At 48.7% G+C, this 20,100-nt stretch overlaps 1 protein-coding gene across 3 annotated transcripts in view; it reads left to right on the forward strand.

Annotated features, from left to right (window-relative positions):
- RAD21 (RAD21 cohesin complex component) overlaps positions 1-20,100 on the forward strand; it is a 337,501-nt gene that overhangs the window by 130,861 nt on the left and 186,540 nt on the right. For all 3 annotated transcript variants that reach the window (XM_078686859.1, XM_078686858.1, XM_078686860.1), the window contains exon 5: positions 18,551-18,657. In XM_078686859.1, the coding sequence (XP_078542985.1) occupies positions 18,551-18,657 (107 nt within the window). The remainder of the gene's footprint in view (positions 1-18,550; positions 18,658-20,100) is intronic.

Raw genomic sequence — 20,100 nt, forward strand, 5'->3', positions numbered from 1 at the left:
CCTTAGCGGCTTGTGGGATTTCTGCCCCATAGGGAGACTGGGCACAAAGACTGTTGAAATATGCTTTTGTGGTGGGACCATTGCGCCTCCCCCCCCCTCCCATATTTTTATGAAAAGAAAAATATCTCCTCTGTCTAGTAAAAAAAAAAAAACTTGGGCTGCTCTGGAAGCTCTGCCCGAGCTGCAGAGAAGAAACAAGCGTGTTCAAGGCATATGAGCTGCAGATTGTACACTTAGCAGTAGATCGCCACCTGGTGTTGGGCTTGGATGATTGCAGGTTGTTGTCTTCTTGGAAGAAGTCTTTGTTAGTCCTGAGATAGGTGACTCCTCCCTTGGACAATACTGCGCATGGGCATCGGCTCCATCCTTAGATTGTTTTTTTCCGCCACTGGGTTCGGATGAGTTTCTCCGCTCCGGCTAGAAAACTACTTTTCTGCAATTTCGAAGCGCAGAACTTCCTCAAACTTCTACAAACTACCTTCGACATCGACTACAATACTTTTCGACGCCATCATTTCCATTCCGGTCATCAAAGCGGGCCGTTGGGCTTATCGATGCCGTGCGGCCTACACCACATGGAAAGACCTCCGTTCAAAAGATGCCCGGTATGTCAAGCAAAGTTTCCACATAGCGACCACCACGAGGTCTGCAACCTCTGTCGAGGGCCCGTCGACACGAGATGAAGAGATCAGCTCCAGCACTGGAAGATATCTTCGACAACAAGGTTCCGCTCATTCCCGAAGAAGACTCACCTGATCTCCAGATCGTATCAAAGGCACACGACTCAGATGACTCCATGCCATCGGGTCAGCGCGTGAGTACTACTGCCCCTGCACCACATACGCTGCCCAAACGGAAGGCAAAGGTCAGCACTCCGCTCAAGGGGCCCAGTCGAAACCGAACACCTACTTTGAAAGCCCCGCCTTCGAGCTCTGCTCCGAAGAAATGAACTATGCCTTCTAGTGCCTCAACACCGAGCAAGCCTCTTCCATCGGCACCGAAAAATAAAGATGCCTCGGCACCGAAGCCAAAACACCCTTCGGCTCCTAAGACAAAACTAGTACTGACACCGAAAACGAAGACTATCCGGTACCGAAACCGAAAGACGCTCCGAAGCCGTCCACTTCTACAACTTCGGTGCCGAAAACCACAAAGCCTGATTTTGAGGTGCCCAAATCCTCGAACATGCCTACGAAGCTGAAAACGACACCTTTGGCACCGAAAACTACACCACAGGACGTTATAACACCTACCAAGGCTAAAGAAACCAAACAACCTCCGCCGGCACCGAAAAAATCGGCGTCCAAGAATGTTGTACAAGAGGAAGAACTTTTTCGACCAGATCCTCGACAAAAGAAGATATACATAGCCCCGAAACACAGGTCATGTAGGCGCTACGCCTCTCAAGAGACCAGCAGGTACACCACCCACACCTGTGGTTCCTGCCAAGAAAAAGGTCGGCAACCTCTCCTATGCACCCTTCCTCTCCTATACCTCCCTTTTCTCCTGTTCCTCCTCACACATCACCTCAAATCTCTCCTGTCCATTCCCCATTATCACATTCGCCTCAGCAGAATGATGATGAATATGATTTGGGTGGAGGGGACGATATAGAAGAACCTGGTTCATACCCTGTAGAGGAGGGTATATGGAACTTTCCCAAAAATTTGTCTATGTGGGACTTTACAACCCCCCAAAACTTGCCTGACGTTCCTGAGCCACAATCATACCCATCAAAACCTTCCCCTCCAGAAGATACCGTTGGTTTTGGTCATCTGTTAAACAGAGCTGCTCTATACCATGGAGTCTCTATGCATTCAGATGACATTGAGGAAGATTTTCTTAGGTACCTTTGAGCAGTCTCAGCGTTCTCCTCAAATTCTTCCTATGATTAAAGGGGTAATCAAACATGCTCCAGAGGTCTTTAAAGACCCTGTATGCACTAGAATATGGAACCCCAGAATTGAGAAACAATATAGACCGGCACCCACAGATCCAGTCTATATTAAAGGACTCCTACCACTAGACTCATTAGTTGTGTCCAATGCTAGGAAGAGGGTTAATTCTCAAACTTCTGGCGAAGCACCCTCACCTTGAAAGGAATCCAAAGTAATTGATGCGTCAGGTAAAAGAATAGCTGCACAGGCTTCAAACATATGGCGCATAGCAAATACACAAGCCCTCCTCTCTCGTTACGATCGGGCTCATTATGATCAATTAGAGAAACTACTTGAACACCTACCAGATCAGTATAAAGATCAAGCTACTGACCTCATACAAGAAGGCAAGTTAATATTCAATGCCTCAATAAAATGTGCACTAGATGTAGCAGACACAGCATCTACAGCTGTAAATACCAGTGTCATATTTAAAAGACATGCGTGGTTACGCATTTCAGGGTTTAAACAAGATATGCAAACCACCATTTTAAACCAGCCATTTAATCAGAACCAATTATTTGGCCCAGAGGTAGAGACTACACTAGAAAAAATGAAAAAAGACACGGACACTGCCAAGTCTATGGGGGCTTTACAGTCCACACCAGCTAGAGGCTCCTTTCGTCGCTCCTTCTACAGAGGAGGCTCCAAACAAACTGTTGCAGACACTACCACATCTTTCAAGTCACAAACATCCTCTAACAAGGGATTATTAGAGGAGGATACAGAGGCAATAATACCAAGGGAAGAGGTCGTGGTAAGAACCACAATCGATCCTCTTCCGCCACTAAACAATGTCTTCCCTCCGCTCCCCCCACAGCATTCCACTCCTGTAGGGGGTAGACTAACACACTTCCTGCCTGTCTGGAACTCCATTACAACAGACAAGTGGGTAAGACAGATTATCCAACATGGCTACTGCCTAGAACTTTCAGCAACCCCTCCACACATACTTCCCAGGCAGCGTTCAATGTCTACAGACCATCTGACTCTGCTCCAACAAGAAGTTCTGTCACTTCTACAAAAGGATGCTATTCAAATAGTTCCTTTTCTGATAGATACATCTGCCGTGTGGATTCCTCACCTTGTGAATATCCCCTTGCGTCAGCAACGTTCGGAAATTTTCTTCGTAGCACGCCGACGTGGACGACGTCACAGGAGTACGACCTCGCGCGTGACTCCGCCTGACGTCACCGACTCCTTATTAGGCCCACGCCGGCGTGATGACGTCAGTTCCCTTTTTTCCGTATCTTCGACGCTAACGGTTTTCGGGATCTTCTGCGATACTTAGTATCTTACTACTATTACAGTGTTACTGTTTTTCCTTTAATTCTTCTTTATTCATCGAAGATGTCGTCGAGGAAGACAGGATTCAAGCAATGTGGGTCTTGGGTTCGTATGATGTCAATCACCGATCCACATGGCGATTGTTTGTGGTGCCTTGGATCAGACCACGACGTTAAGAACTGTCGGTCCTGTTTCAAGATGAACCTTAAGGCGCTTCGAGAGCGTGAAGCAAAACTTCTTCTTGCGAAGGTAAAGGGTAGAGAAACTGGGAGATCTTCGAGGTCGACGTCGAGACGCTCGAAGTCAAGGCAAAAATCTCGATCGAAGTCGAGGTCGGCTTCGAGATCGAGGTCCAGAGCGAGGTCGAGGTCCAGGGAAAGATGGAGATCTGGATCCAAATCGACTTCGGGTCACGTTTTGAGCTCCTCGAAGAGGAAGCACATGAGGAGGAAGCACAGCTCTAGGCATCATTCAGGAAAGGAGTCTTCGGATTCGAAGAAGAAGTCTCGCAAGCATCATAAGGACTTCGTCTCTCCTTCTCCTGCTCAGTCCCTCGAATGTTCCCCGACTCCGGAACAAGAACCGGATCCGGTATCTCAACATTCTTCGGAGCATGAGGAAGAAGAAGAAGTAGTTCCTCAAACTCCAACTCCGATGGAAACTCTTGTAGACCAAGAGGGTCAGAATGAGCCTATGTCGGAACGACCTCCTTCAGGACATCCAGTAGGTTCGTACCCTCCTTTTCCTGGTCCTGGACAGGACCCCTCGCATTTCCTTAATGCGATGTTTGGAGTTTATTCGAGAGCAATGTACCCCTCTGGAGCACCTGTTGGTCCCATGGGTCCATTGTCTTATAATTTGGGCATTCCTCAGTCTTACGCCCCAGCTCCATTTGTGCCATTTATGCTGGCGCCTCTTACACCTTGGCTCGGTACGGCTCCGCCGAGGTCTTCGACTCCGCGTGCGGCTTTGCCGACTCCGGATCGACCTCGTAGTTTGGATCGAGGTGCCACGCCAGTCCGTGAGTCTCGTCTTCCAGTTGCCCCGGCTCCTCGCTCGACGTCGGAACCGGCTCCGTCGGAGTCGTTACCGGATCCATCGACTTCGGTTCGTATGGAGTGGTCGAGACGCAGGGCTCAGCGTCTCGTGGAAGAAAAGAGGGGTGAAGATTCTGATGTGGAAGAGGGTGAGCTTCTTGATCATGATGATTATTTTGAAGACCTACATGATGCTAGTGGTCTGGAGCTCTCTCCTGAGTGGGGCTTGCCTTCAGTTTCTGATGCACCATCTAAGGACGTGGCACCCTACCATGTTGTTATTAGGAAGGCTGCAGATCTTCTCAACTTAACCTTGCCTACTGTTGAGTATAAGCCCAACATCCTTACAGAAGTTTTACACTCCTTCTATTATTGAACCTACACTGCCGTTCACTGATGCCTTAACTGATCCGATAAAGGAGGTCTGGAAGAGACCATTGACTGCTCCTGCTGTTTCAAGATCTATTGCAAGACGCTACAGGGTGGCTCCTGGTGACCCTGAGTTTCTTTCTTCGCATCCTTCTCCGGAGAGTCTGGTAGTGCAGGCTGCATGTTCTAACAGGTCTGCGGGTTCTTTCCCTCAGGTACCAGCAGACAAAGACTCTAAAAAGTTGGATCAGTCTGCAAAGAAGATTTTCTCTTCGGGCAGCATGGCTCTTAAATCCACTAATGCTACTTGCCTTTTGGGGAGATATGTCCACGCATTGATGGATTCTGTGAAGCAGTTATCATCTAAGCTTCCAGAGGAGGATAGAAAGAACTTTAATGAAGTGGTCTCCGATACTCAGGCTGCGGCACGCATGGTTATTCAGAGTGGCATGGACACAGTTGATTCTGTTGCCAGGATTATGGGCTCTACTGTTGCAACCAGGAGAGCTGCATGGCTGAAATCCTCTGATTTCTCTGCAGATGTGCAATCCACGTTGCTGGACTTACCTTTTGAGGGGACTGGCCTTTTTGGGAAAAAGGCGGATGTCGCCTTGGAAAGATTTAAAGATAGCCGTGCTACTGCAAGATCTTTGGGTCTCCAGATGAGAGGGTCGACAACTAGGAAGTTTAGAGGCGTTGGCTTCAGACAAGGCCAACAGCAACAGCAGCAACAGCAGAACCCTCTGTACAAATCCTATAGAGGTAGACAGAAGGGTCGTGGACGTGGACGTCAAGTCTCCTCTTCCTCCACTTCGTCCAATAATGCCCAACCCCCACCCGCATCAGCAAAGCAGCCCTAGATCCACCATTCTGGATCATGTGGGGCCAGTAGGGGGTCGGCTTACTCATTTTCTACGAGATTGGGAATCGGTTACGTCAGATCTTGGGTTCTCAATCTCGTAGAGAATGGGTATGCACTTCCTTTTCAGGAGTTCCCTCCCAATTACCCTCCTTGCCAAGGTTATTGTTCAGAGGACCACCTGCTTCTCCTGCAGGAAGAAGTCCTGGCTCTGTTCCGAAAGGGTGCAATAGAGGTGGTTCCAGAGCAGGAGAGGGGTCAGGGGTGCTACTCCCGGTATTTCTTGATACCCAAGAAGGATGGCAGGCTTCGTCCAATCCTGGATCTCAGGATTTTGAACCTCCATCTCAAACAGGAGAAGTTCAAAATGCTCACCCTTGCTCAGGTTCTTCAAGCGGTGATGGAAGAAGACTGGATGGTGTCGATCGACTTGCAGGATGCGTATTTTCACATCCCCTTTCTGAAGTCGCACAGGAAGTATCTCCGTTTTACGGTGGGATCGCAGCATTACCAGTTTGTGGTCCTTCCTTTTGGACTTACTACTGCGCCTCGAGTTTTCACCAAGGTGATGGCGGTGGTGGCTGCACATCTCAGAAGATCGGGGATACCTGTGTTCCCCTATCTGGACGACTGGCTGATCAAAGCGGAGTCGCCGGAGAAGGTGCTCCATCATCTGCAAGAGACAACTCAGTTGTTGCACAGGTTGGGTTTTTCGATAAATGTACCCAAGTCTCACCTGGTGCTCTCCCAGCGCAACCTGTTCATAGGTGCGGTACTGGACACTACTGTATGTCGTGCATTCCCTCCACCTCAAAGGATTCGCGACATACAGGATATGATTCCTTTATTCTACAATGGAGGGGTTGTTCCAGTCCTGAAGGTCCTTCGTCTGCTCGGTCTGATGGCTTCTTGCATTCTGTTGGTCAGTCATGCACGCTGGCACATGAGGGCACTCCAGTGGTGCCTCCGCAGGCAGTGGTATCAACACAACGGAGATCTCGGGGAGTCAGTGAGGATCTCCAGAGAAGCTGCGGTGGATCTGTCTTGGTGGGGCGTGGAAGGCAATCTGTATCAAGGAAAGCCTTTTCAACTTCCTCCATCAGTGGCCACAGTGATAACGGATGCATCCACTCTCGGGTGGGGTGCTCATCTGGGGGATCTGGAGGTCAAAGGTCTTTGGTCTCCAGAGGAAAGGTTGCTTCACATCAACCTTTTAGAATTACGGGCGATACGTTTGGCGCTCAAGGCCTTTCTCCCTTCCCTTCGCGGTCAGTCGGTTCAGTGGGGCGTCAGTGTCTCTGCAGAGAGGCTCTGCGTCTCTGGTCCTGGGTTCAGGACCATCAGATTTGTCTGATGGCAAATCATCTGGCCGGGGTTCTGAACGTTCGTGCGGACAGTCTGTCGGCAGTTTTCTGCCGACCACGAGTGGAGGCTTCACCCGGAGGTGGTTCACGACATCTTTCAGATGTGGTGTACTCCTCGGGTGGACCTGTTCGCCACTCACGAGAATGCTCACTGCCAGTCTTTCTGCAGTCTCCAGTATCCGTTGCAAGCAGCCTTGGGGGACGCGTTTCAGTTGAGTTGGGTCTCACAACTCCTTTACGCGTTTCCTCCCATACCCTTGATTCCTCGGGTTCTGAGGAAGATTCGCCAAGACCGGGCCCAAGTCATATTGATCGCCCCGGATTGGCCTAGAAGGGTGTGGTACACAGACCTTCTCCACCTCTCCTCTCACCCGCCGCTCCGTCTCCCTCACAGGGCAGACCTCCTCTCTCAGATGGAGGGGCAGGTTCTACACCCCCACCTCCAGACATTACACCTTCATGCCTGTAGATTGAACGGGGCAACTTGAGTTCTTTCTCTATCCCTCACTGTGAGAAGTTGGCCTGATGTGCAGTGCTCACTATTCTAGTGATCACTATATATCAGTCCAAACAACCCTTATTGATGATTGGTTGTAAGTCAACCTTATAGACCAGCTATCCTAGTAGCATGGATACGAGCAGTCTAAGGCTAAGACTCTAGAGGGCGTGTTAAGCCAGCTGTTTTACCATCACATTACCCCTTGAACACCCAGTGAGAGGACACCACACAAGTGTTATGAAAATAAACAATGTATTTATTAGAATCACAACAACCCTGTACTCTTTATGAGGACAGGGTGCTAAGCACACAACAAAACTCTTACGAAAATACTTAAGTTAGCACAGTATATACAAATGCCCGAAAGGCACAAAAAACCATATACTCTAAAAGTGGAATGCGAAATTACTAGCAGGTAAGTACAGTACTAATAAGCTTTGGAATCGCTAGGACTTGACTAGGGAATCGTTAGATTACTTCTAGGTGACCTAGGGGACTCGGGTGCAGAGTGTGCACTCTCACGCGGGATGCGGGACAAAGTCTATGGAAGCTAGTAACGCTAAAGTTAGTGTTCACGGGCGAACCCGACCTAGTAGGGAGAAAACGACAGTGGATCCTGACCCTTGGATAGTGAGGCTATGCTGGGGCACCGAAATGCCGAAGTTACCTAGCCCAGGGGCTGCAGCTGCATAGGTCTCAAAAGACGTCGGGAATCCTCGTTGCCGGACCAGGAGCCTGGAAGAAAGATGCTGGCAGGCGACCAGTGAAGATAGTTCGAGTTGATCCAAGCCTGGATCTGGAAGATGGATGACACCTGAAAGCAGAGGGGACCAAGTTCGTGACTACTAGCCAGTAGTCAGTGGGCACCAGGAGGGCACCGGATGGTAGTCACCTCGACTAGGTGAGTGGGCGACGCTGGGTCTGCAGATCTCACGGACCAGGAGGCGTTGTCGGTGACCAGGATGGAGAGGCGAGCTGTCCCACGATGGATGAAGCTGTCGGCGTCGAAGTTACCCGGGATTGGGCAACAAGCCTTGGCTAATTCAAGCCCACGCGGTGGACTCAAAATGGCGTCTTGAGTGGACCAGGAGGGTCCGGGGTGCTCCTCTTCTGGAAGGGAGCAAGAGCCAGTCTGGAGCAACCAGACTAGCAGCAGTGATGTCGTCGGGCGTCGTTCAGAAGGCCACAAGCCAGCGGGCTAGTAGCCAAACAACGCGGTGAGCAGCAAAAAGCAGAAGGGCCCCACGCAGATCATGGAGATGCTGGGAGGCTGCACTTCGGTGCTGGAGCTGCTCAGGGTCGGGGCTTCTCGGACCCCAAAGCACTCACCAGGAAATTACTCGGCGGGCTTGCTGTGCAGAAGTCGTGCAGTCTTGCAGATGGCCGGTCCCTCGAGGTCTCGTCGCACCCACGGTTCTCAGCTGGGCTGTAGAGGTGGGTAGAGGTCAGAGGTGCCAGGGAAGCCGGTTCTCGTCGAGCTGGGCAGTCGGATTCCGGAGGAAGGACTTGCAGCAGACCGCAGTGTTCTTTAGATGGTGCCTGCGGATGCAGGGTGACTACTCCTTAGTCACAAGGGAGAAATCTTAGGAAGAAGTCTTGAGTTCCTTTCGTGGAAAGTAGTTTCAGGATTCAAAGATGATCTAATTTGGAAGGGGGCCTGCTCCTACCTTTATCTGGGAAAAGGGGGCTGGCACGCGACTAAGTCCTGCCCTATGGGTGGGACCAGGACGGGGGTGGTTACACCCCTCTCCTTTGGCGGGCTTTCCCCAGGCCAGGGGCTGGAGTGCCCCTGGAACTGGTTTCAGCCGGCCTATGCACAGTGAGCACCGGGGTGCCACTTGCAGTCACCTTCCTCTGTAGCCCTGCCTACCTGGAATACACAAAACCCTGTCTGGGACGGTGCTGGCACCGCCCCTGGCATGAAACCCTTTGTCCTTGCCTCCTGCTCTGGGAGGACTCCCAGCAGCAGGAGGGCAGACTTGTGTCTCGGTGGCAGCATCCATTTTGTGGATGCTAAGGCTCTGTCTGACTTTAACCGGGGTTACAGGTTACATACATGTCGTGTCCCTCTAGAAGGGTGGAATGCTAACCCCGTTGCCAGAATTGGCGAGGGGTTAGTATTCCAATTCGTATGACACCTTACTCGACATGTTTTGATAAAGCGATACCAGAGTTGGCATATAACCGCGAGGATTATAATGCACTTAAGAGTATATGGTATGCGATATCATGGAAACGGCTAAGGGATAGATCCCGAAAGCCGCAGACAGGCTCAGCTCATGCCAGAGCACCATCTCACACGATTCCAAGCACTCTGCCTTCAGGATTGTTAAGGCCTGCCATAGGAGTGACTGATAGGAGATCTGTGTGTCCATTTTAGGGTTCGATATAGGTATACTATATCTAAAGCAAAGGGTGATTACACCACCTTGCCCCAGCTGTCAAGCAGCCAGTTGTGTCAGATTTGGATGGCCAGCCAGGGGTGGCATAAAACATGCTGCAGCCCCTGGTAGGCCCTGGGTACACCTATGCCCTGGGTACCTAAGGTACACTGTACAGGGACTGATAAGGTGACTCAGTATCCAATTGGATATGTACCTAGGGTACATGGAATCCATTTTAACAGAGAGAGCAGTGGGCCTGAGGTCCTGAATAGCAGGGCCTCAGGTCAACTAAGTCAGAAAACCAGCAAAACACCAGGCAAAAAGTTGGGGGCAACCATAGTCAGGGATCTACCTTCCTACACTCACGATGTGGTGGATGTCATTCTTTCTGCCAGGCGTGACTCCACTAAGTCCATTTATTCGTGTAGGTGGTCTAAATTTGTCTCTTGGTGCAGGGAGAGGGATGTTGACCCTTTGAAGGCTCATTTGTCTGTCCTTTTACAGTTTGCTCTTTCTCTGGCGCAGCAAGGATTTGCTGTTGCCACGGTCAAGGGGTATCTTTCAGCCTTATCGGCATTCCTCTGTTTGCCGGATCAGCCCTCTCTTTTTAAGTCTCCAGTGGTTTTAAGATTTTTGAGGGGTCTCACTAATAAGTTCCCTCCTTCTCCGTTTGTTGTTCCTCATTGGGATTTGAATCTTGTGCTGACCTTTTTGATGGGTTCTCCCTTCGAACCCTTGCACAAGTGTCCCATGAGACTTCTTTCTTTTAAAACGGTCTTCTTGGTTGCAATCACCTCGGCAAGGAGGGTAAGTGAGCTTCAGGCTCTTAGTTCTAAGCCCCCATTCCTGACCATTCATGCTGAAAGGGTGCTTCTTAGGACCAGGGCTGCTTTTCTGCCTAAGGTGATAACTCCCTTCCATCTTGGGCAGTCCATTACCCTTCCTACCTTCTATCCTCCCCCTCACCCTTCTAAGGAGGAAGAGAGACTGCACCGTCTGGACCCTAAGAGGGCGGTGTCTTTCTATCTGGACAGGACTAAAGACTTCCGGATGGACGACCAGCTGTTTGTTGGTTTTGCTGGCTGTCGGAAGGGCAGGGCGGTGCACAAGCGCACACTTTCCAGGTGGATAATCCTGTGCATCAAGATTTTCTACTCCCTTGCGGGTAAGGACCCTCCTGAGGGTATTAGAGCACATTCAACTAGAGCAAAGTCTGCAACATCTGCTTTGTCTAGGGGTGTACCTGTTGAGGACATTTGCAGAGCCGCGACTTGGGCCTCCCTCCACACTTTCGCGAAGCACTACTGCTTGGATACCGAGGTGAGGAGGGACGGCCACTTTGCGCACTCTGTTCTCCAAGATTGCCTGGTATAGCAGAGTGGACACCCTCCTCTGGGAGTGGGGACTGCTGTGGGACTCTATTCACAAGGTGAGGAATCTACACCGCAGATGTATCTATCAGAAGAACAAGTTACTTACCTTCGGTAACGCTTTTTCTGGTAGATACAATATCTGCCTGTGGATTCCTCACATGCCCACCCGCCTCCCCGTTGTCCACTCTGTTATACCTGGTCTTTATGTATATATGGTTTCTGCTATTGAGATGTTTCTGTTGCACACTTTGTGTGCGATTTTGATTTGTATGTACTGTGGACATTGTATATTTGCATATTTGCTATCGTTGGTCCGTCCGTGTGCCTCGAAGGCACGGAAAAAAAGGGCGGAACTGACGTCATCACGCCGGCGTGGGCCTAATAAGGAGTCGGTGACGTCAGGCGGAGTCACGCGCGAGGTCGTACTCCTGTGACGTCGTCCACGTCGGCGTGCTACGAAGAAAATTTCCGAACGTTGCTGACGCAAGGGGATATTCACAAGGTGAGGAATCCACACGGCAGATATTGTATCTACCAGAAAAAGCGTTACCGAAGGTAAGTAACTTGTTCTACAAGAACAAGGAACAGGGGTTTACTCTCTGTACTTTCTAATTCCCCAGAAGGACGGGACACTAAGGCCCATTCTCGACCTCAGGCCCCTCAACCATTACATACAATCAGATAATTTTCATATGATCACTCTACAACAAGTGCTTCCACTGCTGCAACAAGGCGATTTCCTTACAACACTAGATCTAAAGGACGCCTACTTCCATATCCCCATACATCATGCTCACAGAAAGTATCTAAGGTTTGTACTAGAAGAACAACACTATCAGTTCAAAGTCCTTCCATTCGGAGTGACAACAGCACCACAAGTATTCACAAAGTGCCTAGCAGTGGTAGCAGCACATCTCAGGAGACAACAAATACAGGTCTTCCCTTATCTAGACGATTGGCTCAAAAAAGCAAAGTCATTCAGTGTGTCCAACACACACATCAGACAATTCAAACGTTGCTCGACTTAGGGTTTACGATAAACTACACCAAGTCGCACCTGCAGCCTTCGCATGTCCATCAGTATCTAGGAGCTACAATACACATCTACAGCCCTAGCATATCCCAGTCGAGCCAGGATACAGAGCATTCAAGCCTTAGTCACTGCTTTTCAACACCAACAGTCTCTGCAAGCCAGGGTGTTCATGAGGCTAATAGGCATGATGGCGTCTTGCATCTTCATAGTACCACACGCAAGATTGCAAATGCGCCCATTACAAGAGTGCTTAGCACAACAGTGGAACCAAGCTCAAGGTCAACTAACAGACCTGGTGTTGGTAGACGGCCGAACACTTCGCTCTCTGCAGTGGTGGAACACCAAAAACTTGACAATGGGGCGGCTGTTCCTCGAGCCAGTTCCACAAGTAGTGCTCACAACAGACGCATCCCTCACAGGATGGGGAGCCCATCTCTAACATCATACAACTCGGGGTCAATGGAACAACCAACAAAAACTGTTCCATATTGTGAGAAGTTGGCCTGATGTGCAGTGCTCACTATTCTAGTGATCACTATATATCAGTCCAAACAACCCTTATTGATGATTGGTTGTAAGTCAACCTTATAGACCAGCTATCCTAGTAGCATGGATACGAGCAGTCTAAGGCTAAGACTCTAGAGGGCGTGTTAAGCCAGCTGTTTTACCATCACATTACCCCTTGAACACCCAGTGAAAGGACACCACACAAGTGTTATGAAAATAAACAGTGTATTTATTAGAATCACAACAACCCTGTACTCTTTATGAGGACAGGGTGCTAGGCACACAACAAAACTCTTACGAAAATACTTAAGTTAGCACAGTATATACAAATGCCCGAGGGGCACGAAAAACCATATACTCTAAAAGTGGAATGCGAAATTACTAGCAGGTAAGTACAGTACTAATAGGCTTTGGAATCGCTAGGACTTGACTAGGGAATCGTTGGATTACTTCTAGGAGGCCTAGGGGACTCGGGTGCAGAGTGTGCACTCTCACGCGGGATGCGGGACAAAGTCTATGATAGCTAGTAAAGTTAAAGTTAGTGTTCACGGGCGAACCCGACCTGGTAGGGAGAAAACGACAGTGGATCCTGACCCTTGGATAGTGAGGCTATGCTGGGGCACCGAAATGCCGAAGTTACCTAGCCCAGGGGCTGCAGCTGCATATGTCTCAAAAGACGTCGGGAATCCTCGTTGCCGAACCAGGAGCCTGGAAGAAAGATGCTGGCAGGCGACCAGTGAAGAGAGTTCGAAGTGATCCAAGCCTGGATCTGGAAGATGGATGACACCTGAAAGCAGAGGGGACCAAGTTCGTGACTACTAGCCAGTAGTCAGTGGGCACCAGGAGGGCACCGGATGGTAGTCACCTCGACTAGGTGAGTGGGCGACGCTGTGCTCTGCAGATCTCACGGACCAGGAGGCGTTGTCGGCGACCAGGATGGAGAGGCGAGCTGTCCCACGATGGATGAAGCTGTCGGCGTCGAAGTACCCAGGATTGGGCAACAAAGCCTTGGCTAATTCAAGCCCACGCGGTGGACTCAAAATGGCGTCTTGAGTGGACCAGGAGGGTCCGGGGTGCTCCTCTTCTGGAAGGGAGCAAGAGCCAGTCTGGAGCAACCAGACCAGCAGCAGTGATGTCGTCGGGCGTCGTTCAGAAGGCCACAAGCCAGCGGGCTAGTAGCCAAACAATGCGGTGAGCAGCAAAAAGCAGAAGGGCCCCACGCCGATCGTGGAGATGCTGAGGGGCTGCTCTTCGGTGCTGGAGCTGCTCAGGGTCGGGGCTTCTCGGACCCCAAAGCACTCGCCAGGAGATTACTCGGCGGGCTTGCTGTGCAGAAGTCGTGCAGTCGTGGCAATAGTCGGTCCCTTGAGGTCTCGTCGCACTCACGGTTCTCAGCTTGGCTGTAGAGGTGAGTAGAGATCGGAGGTGCCAGGGAAGCCGGGTCTTGTCGAGCTGGGCAGTCGGATTCCGGAGGAAGGACTTACAGCAGACCGCAGTGTTCTTGCGATGGTGCCTGCGGATGCAGGGTGACTACTCCTTAGTCACAAGGGAGAATCTTGAAGAAGGAAATCTGGAAGTCCTTTCGCAGAAAGTCGTGTCTTGATTCCAAAGATGATCTAATTTGGAAGGGGGCCTGCTCCTACCTTTATCTGGGAAAAGGGGGCTGGCACGCGACTAGGTCCTGCCCTATGGGTGGGACCAGGAGGGGGGTGGTTACACCCACTTCCTTGGCGGGCTTTTCCCCAGCTCAGGGTCTGGAGTGTCCCAGGAACTGGTTCAAGCCGGCCTATGCATAGTGAGCACCGGGGTGCCACTTGCAGTCACCTTCCTCTGAAGCCCTGCCTACCTAGGATACACAAAATCCTGTCTGGGACGGTGCTGGCACCGCCCCTGGCAGGAAACCCTTTGTCCTTATCTCCTGCTCTGGGAGGACTCCCAGCAGCAGGAGGGCAGACTTGTGTCTCGGTGGCAGCATCCATTTTGTGGAGCTGAGGCTCTGTTTGACTTTAACCGGGGTTAGGGGTTACATACATGTCGTGTCCCTCTAGAAGGGTGGAATGCTAACCCCGTCGCCAGAATTGGCGAGGGGTTAGTATTCCAATTCGTATGACACCTTACTCGACATGTTTTAATAAAGCGATACCAGAGTTGGCATATAACCGCGAGGATTATAATGCACTTAAGAGTATATGGTATGCGATATCATGGAAACGGCTAAGGGATAGATCCCGAAAGCCGCAGACAGGCTCAGCTCATGCCAGAGCACCATCTCACACGATTCCAAGCACTCTGCCTTCAGGATTGTTAAGGCCTGCCATAGGAGTGACTGATAGGAGATCTGTGTGTCCATTTTAGGGTTAGATATAGGTATACTATATCTAAAGCAAAGGGTGAGTACACCACCTTGCCCCAGCTGTCGTGCAGCCAGTTGTGTCGGTTTAGTTAGTCAGTCCAGGGGTGGCACAATACATGCTTCAGCCCCTGGGAGACTTCTGGGTGCACCTCAGCCCTGGGTACAGGGACTTGGAGAGGGCCCAGTGCCAATTCAGTACCTGAGTACAATTTGGATAGAGAGAACAGCTAGGCTGTGGGTCTGATTAGCAGGCCCACAGCCAGGGAAAGTCGTAAACCAGTGCAGCAAAAAGCAAAAATATGGGTGATCATAGGATTGCAGACCCTACTCTCCTACACATATCAACCATCTAGAGCTGCTAGCAATATTCTTAGCACTTAAGACTTTTCAACTTCAAGTACAAAACAAAGCCGTCCTAATCCGGGCGGACAATATGACAGCCATGTACTATATACAAAAACAGGGGGGGGGACACCCTCTCTGCAACTGTCCCAGCTCGCACAGAACATTTGGAGATGGGCCATTCCTCAAAACATACATCTGTTAGTGGAACACCTTCCAGGGGTTCACAATCAGATAGAACAAATAATCAAATTGATCCCCTGGATGCTTCCATCCAAAATCTCATTTGTAACCTTTTACATCTACAAAGATCTAATTTGGCATATTCTTCCATACGCCTGCACCTTGCAGCAATTGCAGCCTATTTTACAAAACAGGCAACATCTGTCTCTCTTCAGAGTTCCTGCAATTAAAGCGTTCATGGAAGGGTGAAAAAAATAATCCCACCCAGGTTACCACCTTCTCCTGTGTGGAACCTAAATATTGTCCTTACAAGACTCATGGAACCCCCTTTCGATCCTCTACATAAATGTGAACTGCAATTCCTAACATGGAAAACTGCTTTCCTCGTTGCCATTACCTCTCTCAGAAGAGTGAGATACAAGCTTTCACTATGCAAGAACCATTTTTTCAAATACATCCTAAAGTGGTTCTTAGATCTAATCCAAAATTTCGTCCAAAAGTCAGCACTCCTTTTCCCCTAAACCAGTCCGTAGAGTTACCGGTTTTCCAAAACCCAGAGTCTGTAGCGGAAAGAGCTTTACACACATTAGATGTTAAAAGAGCTCTCTTGTACTATATAGATAGAACTAAACCCTTTCGAAAGACAAAACTGTTTGTCGCTTTCTCTCCTCCGCACAAAGGCAACTCCATCTCTAAAGGCGGGATTGCGAGGTGGATTGTAAAGTGTATACAAATATGCTATATAAAAGCTAAACGTACATTAACAGTTCCTCCTAGAGCGCACTCCATTCGCAAACTAGGAGCCTCTATGGCTTTCTTAGGAAACATATCCCTAGAGGACATATGTAAGGCAGCAACATGGTCTACACCACACACCTTCACTAAACACTATTGTGTTGATGTGCAAGCCAAGCAGCTAGCTGCAGTAGGCCAAACTGTCCTTAAAACTCTTATTTCAAACCACTGCAACGTATACAAGCGACCACCGCTAGGGGAGACACTGCTGCACAATCGTTGCTAAGTGTACAATCTGCAGCTCATATGCCTCGAACGGAAAATGCTACTTACCAGTATGCATCTGTTCTTGCCATGTAGAGCTGCAGAGTTGTTCACACCCTCCCGCCTCCCCGGGACTTGTATCCGTTCCTGTTTTCATCTTACTTAGATGCACACGCATGGACATCCCTTTTTTCTTTACTTCTACTGACTCCATCATTTCCCATCATGGCGAAAAACAATCTAAGGATGGATCCGATGCCATGCGCAGTATTGTCCAAGGGAGGAGTCACCTATCTCGGGACTAACAAAGACTTCTTCCAAGAAGACAACAACCTGCAATTATCCGAGCCCAACACCAGGTGGCGATCTAATGCTAAGTGTACAACTCTACATGCCAAGACAGATGCATACTGGTAAGTAGCATTTTCCTTGCAATGCAATCGGTCTCGCCTTTGGGACCTTATATGTATTTAGCTATGCAGCACATTATCCTGGGTGCTGAAACATCTACTGTTCTTTAACATGGAGGGGAAAGTAAGCACCAAACTGTGACACGTCCGGTATGGGACGCATGGAGAGAAATATTGCCTTTCAGCTGGAAATGGTATAGTCCAAAGCTCTGTTATTAATATACATGCAGGGCCTTCGGTGGTCATATCACTTAAAATACAAGTTTTAAAAAAAATTGTCTACTGGGTGCTCTTGGAGGACAATGTCTATGGACTGGAATCTAGAGGATGCTAAAGTGATTCTGGTGTTCTACTGCCCGCTGGTCTTTTTCTATCAAGAAGGTTAAATATAGGCAGGTGCCAGAAAAATAAAAAAAAGTCCCTCGGCAGAAAGCGATTCTGGTATTTTACTGACCTCTGCTGATCGTTTTCTATCAAGACAGTTGAACAGAAAAAGTCCCTAAGCGGAAGCAGATAAGTCCTAGGGCTGATCTCCAGAGCCCACAAAGTACATATACATATAAGTATATACAAAAAGAAAACCCTCTAGTACAAATCATCAGCCCTTTATAACCCTCACCGGTGTCAGCCAATGGCCGGCACCCGCTCTGGGAAGGGAATGCAGCCATTCACAGACAGCCCCGCCAAAAGAGGTAAATTGTTGGCTTTTTCTACCGCAACTACTTTAATGAGGAGTCTCTTGCCATGAAAACCAGTGAAACTGATGTGTTGTCTTCCGTCTTAGCTGTTTTAAAAGGATAATGCAGTTAATCCCACAGTTAGAGATGCTCCTGTCTGCTGAATTACACAACCAGCCTTGGTATGGCTTGAAACTTCCACCTAGAGTGATGAATGGGAATGCATAGGACTTAAATATGCACGAGGGGGTCTACCCAGCTTTGTTGGTCAGCCCATATAATTGGGCATTTTATACAACGCACTTTAGTAGATGTGCTGAGAAAATGCTCCGACAACTCACATGGGCCTATGTGGGCTACCCCAAGCATGATGGGTAACAGTGTGGGAGACAATTAACCGAAGAGTGGTCAGAATTTGGTTACGTGATAAGAGGGGGGGGGGCAGGCACAGTCGTGGATCAAGGTGAGAATGTTAGGGGCTCGCTAGCCTCCCCTTACCACTCAAGCACAGCTTGGTAAATGAGTATAGGTTGCAATGTAAATATGTAGGTAATCGTTCTCTTGTAAGCGGTTTGCTCATCTCATCGTAAAACAAGTTGCAGGCCTTTAATTACATTTCGGTGGTATTTTTAAAATGCCTTTGATATCTGCATATGATCTTTTTGTGCGGCTTGAAAAACAGTTAGGGTTTCTCTTAATTCTTTTTTTATGTGTATGCCACTTTGTAGGCATTAAACGTGTTTTGTGTTGAGTATTTGGCTTGCTTACTAAGTCATATTTAGAAAGTTGTTGGAAGCCCTTCGATGAAATTCGTAATTGGGTAATAAATGCAGTAGGAATTTTACAGGCACATATGAACTTTAGTCTCTAGGTATTAAACCTTATCCATTTCAACTCTCAATTGCCAATATTTCATATTCTTTTTATATTATTTTAGTGACATTGATGTGGCACAGCAGTTCAGCTTAAACCAGAGCAGAGTTGAAGAGATAACCATGAGAGAAGAAGTGGCAAATATAAACATCCTTCAGGAGAATGATTTTGGTAAGTAAGAGTGGGTTTCTATTTGAAGGTAGCTGTAATATTTTTTTTTTAAGTTCATGAATCAAACAAATATAGGATAGTAAAATGCATTCAGCTAGTGTTTGGGCCTCGTTTTAACTCTTTTTTTTTTTTCTTTTTTTGGGAATATGCTGTATATATGCTTACATAGCTCAGCACTCTTGGTGCTTCCAGCCATCGTTGAAACCTGTAAACTTAAATGGCTCAGCCATGTGCTCTAAAGTTTGAATGCAAGAAGTGATGTTCGTCCATGAAAACATGGTTCAAGGCACTTTTGATCTCTGTAGGTCATGACATTGTTTCATTTTGGATTATGTTTTATAGGTATCTGAATTAGCATAGTTTGTAGTCACAGTTTTTCTTTCTCACACTTGTTTCATTAATCACCTTCCTCCTTTTATGTCCATTCCTGCGAAGCTTTTTGATTAGAACGTATTCCTAGCAATCACCTTAAACAAGTAAGTCTGCGTGCATCTTTAAACTTTGGAAATAAATATTCTATTCTGATATAGTTCCAGATGGTGTTAACTTTGAAGTCTGCTGTCCTAAACCAATACTTACCAGTTTTTTAAAAACTTCATATACCTTCATTTATCAATTGTAATATGCACCGTGCTCCGCCTTTGTGTGGGGTATTTTTTTTCTTATGACTGGGCAAACCCGGCCCAAAGGCATTGGATCACTCTAAATACCCATAAGTTCCATTACACAAGGTTACATAGGTTGTACCTTGCAGTTCTCATTAGCTTTCTCTAAGAGGCTTGTTCTGTGTTTAGGTAAGGTGTATCTAGTACAGTCCTGTCCATTTTGTGATGACATTCTTGTAAAGCCAATGAGAAATAATTTCAAGATTTCTAGTAAGGTAACTATGTAGGGTAGTGCTCGTTTTACATGCAAACTTAATGTGTTTCGCAAATGCCCTTTTTTAGGTCTCGCGCCTGCAGGGGCGAAGCCCCTGCTGTCGCAAAGAGAGAGTATTGCTATCGTTTCTGTTTTCAAGGACTAGCAGGACTTGGAGACAAGAGACTGGCACGCGCTTTCAGCCTGCCGGAATCAGATCAGGTCGCGTGCGTGAACACGCGCTCTGATTCTGGCAGGCTCTACGCACACACACGCACACACACGCAGACACACGCACACACGCACACACCGACACACACTCACACTATGGACGTAAACAGACAGGCACACACAGACGCGCCCGAAGTGCTCCCTTCCGCTAGCTCAGCACACATACGCACGCACACACATGAGAACACCGAGAACCCCCCCCCCCCCCCCCCCCCCCCCCCCCCCCCCCCCCCCCGGGTGGCCACCCAGAAATGTGAGCATTAACCAAAAAGGTCTCCCATGCCCTAGTCTTGTGCCTTGATGGCTCTCTCGCTGTGGGCCCCCCCGCTCCTCACCATTTCTCCAGTTCGCACT

This window comes from Lissotriton helveticus, chromosome 4_1 (genome assembly GCF_964261635.1).
Source record: "Lissotriton helveticus chromosome 4_1, aLisHel1.1, whole genome shotgun sequence".
NCBI lineage: Eukaryota > Metazoa > Chordata > Amphibia > Caudata > Salamandridae > Lissotriton > Lissotriton helveticus.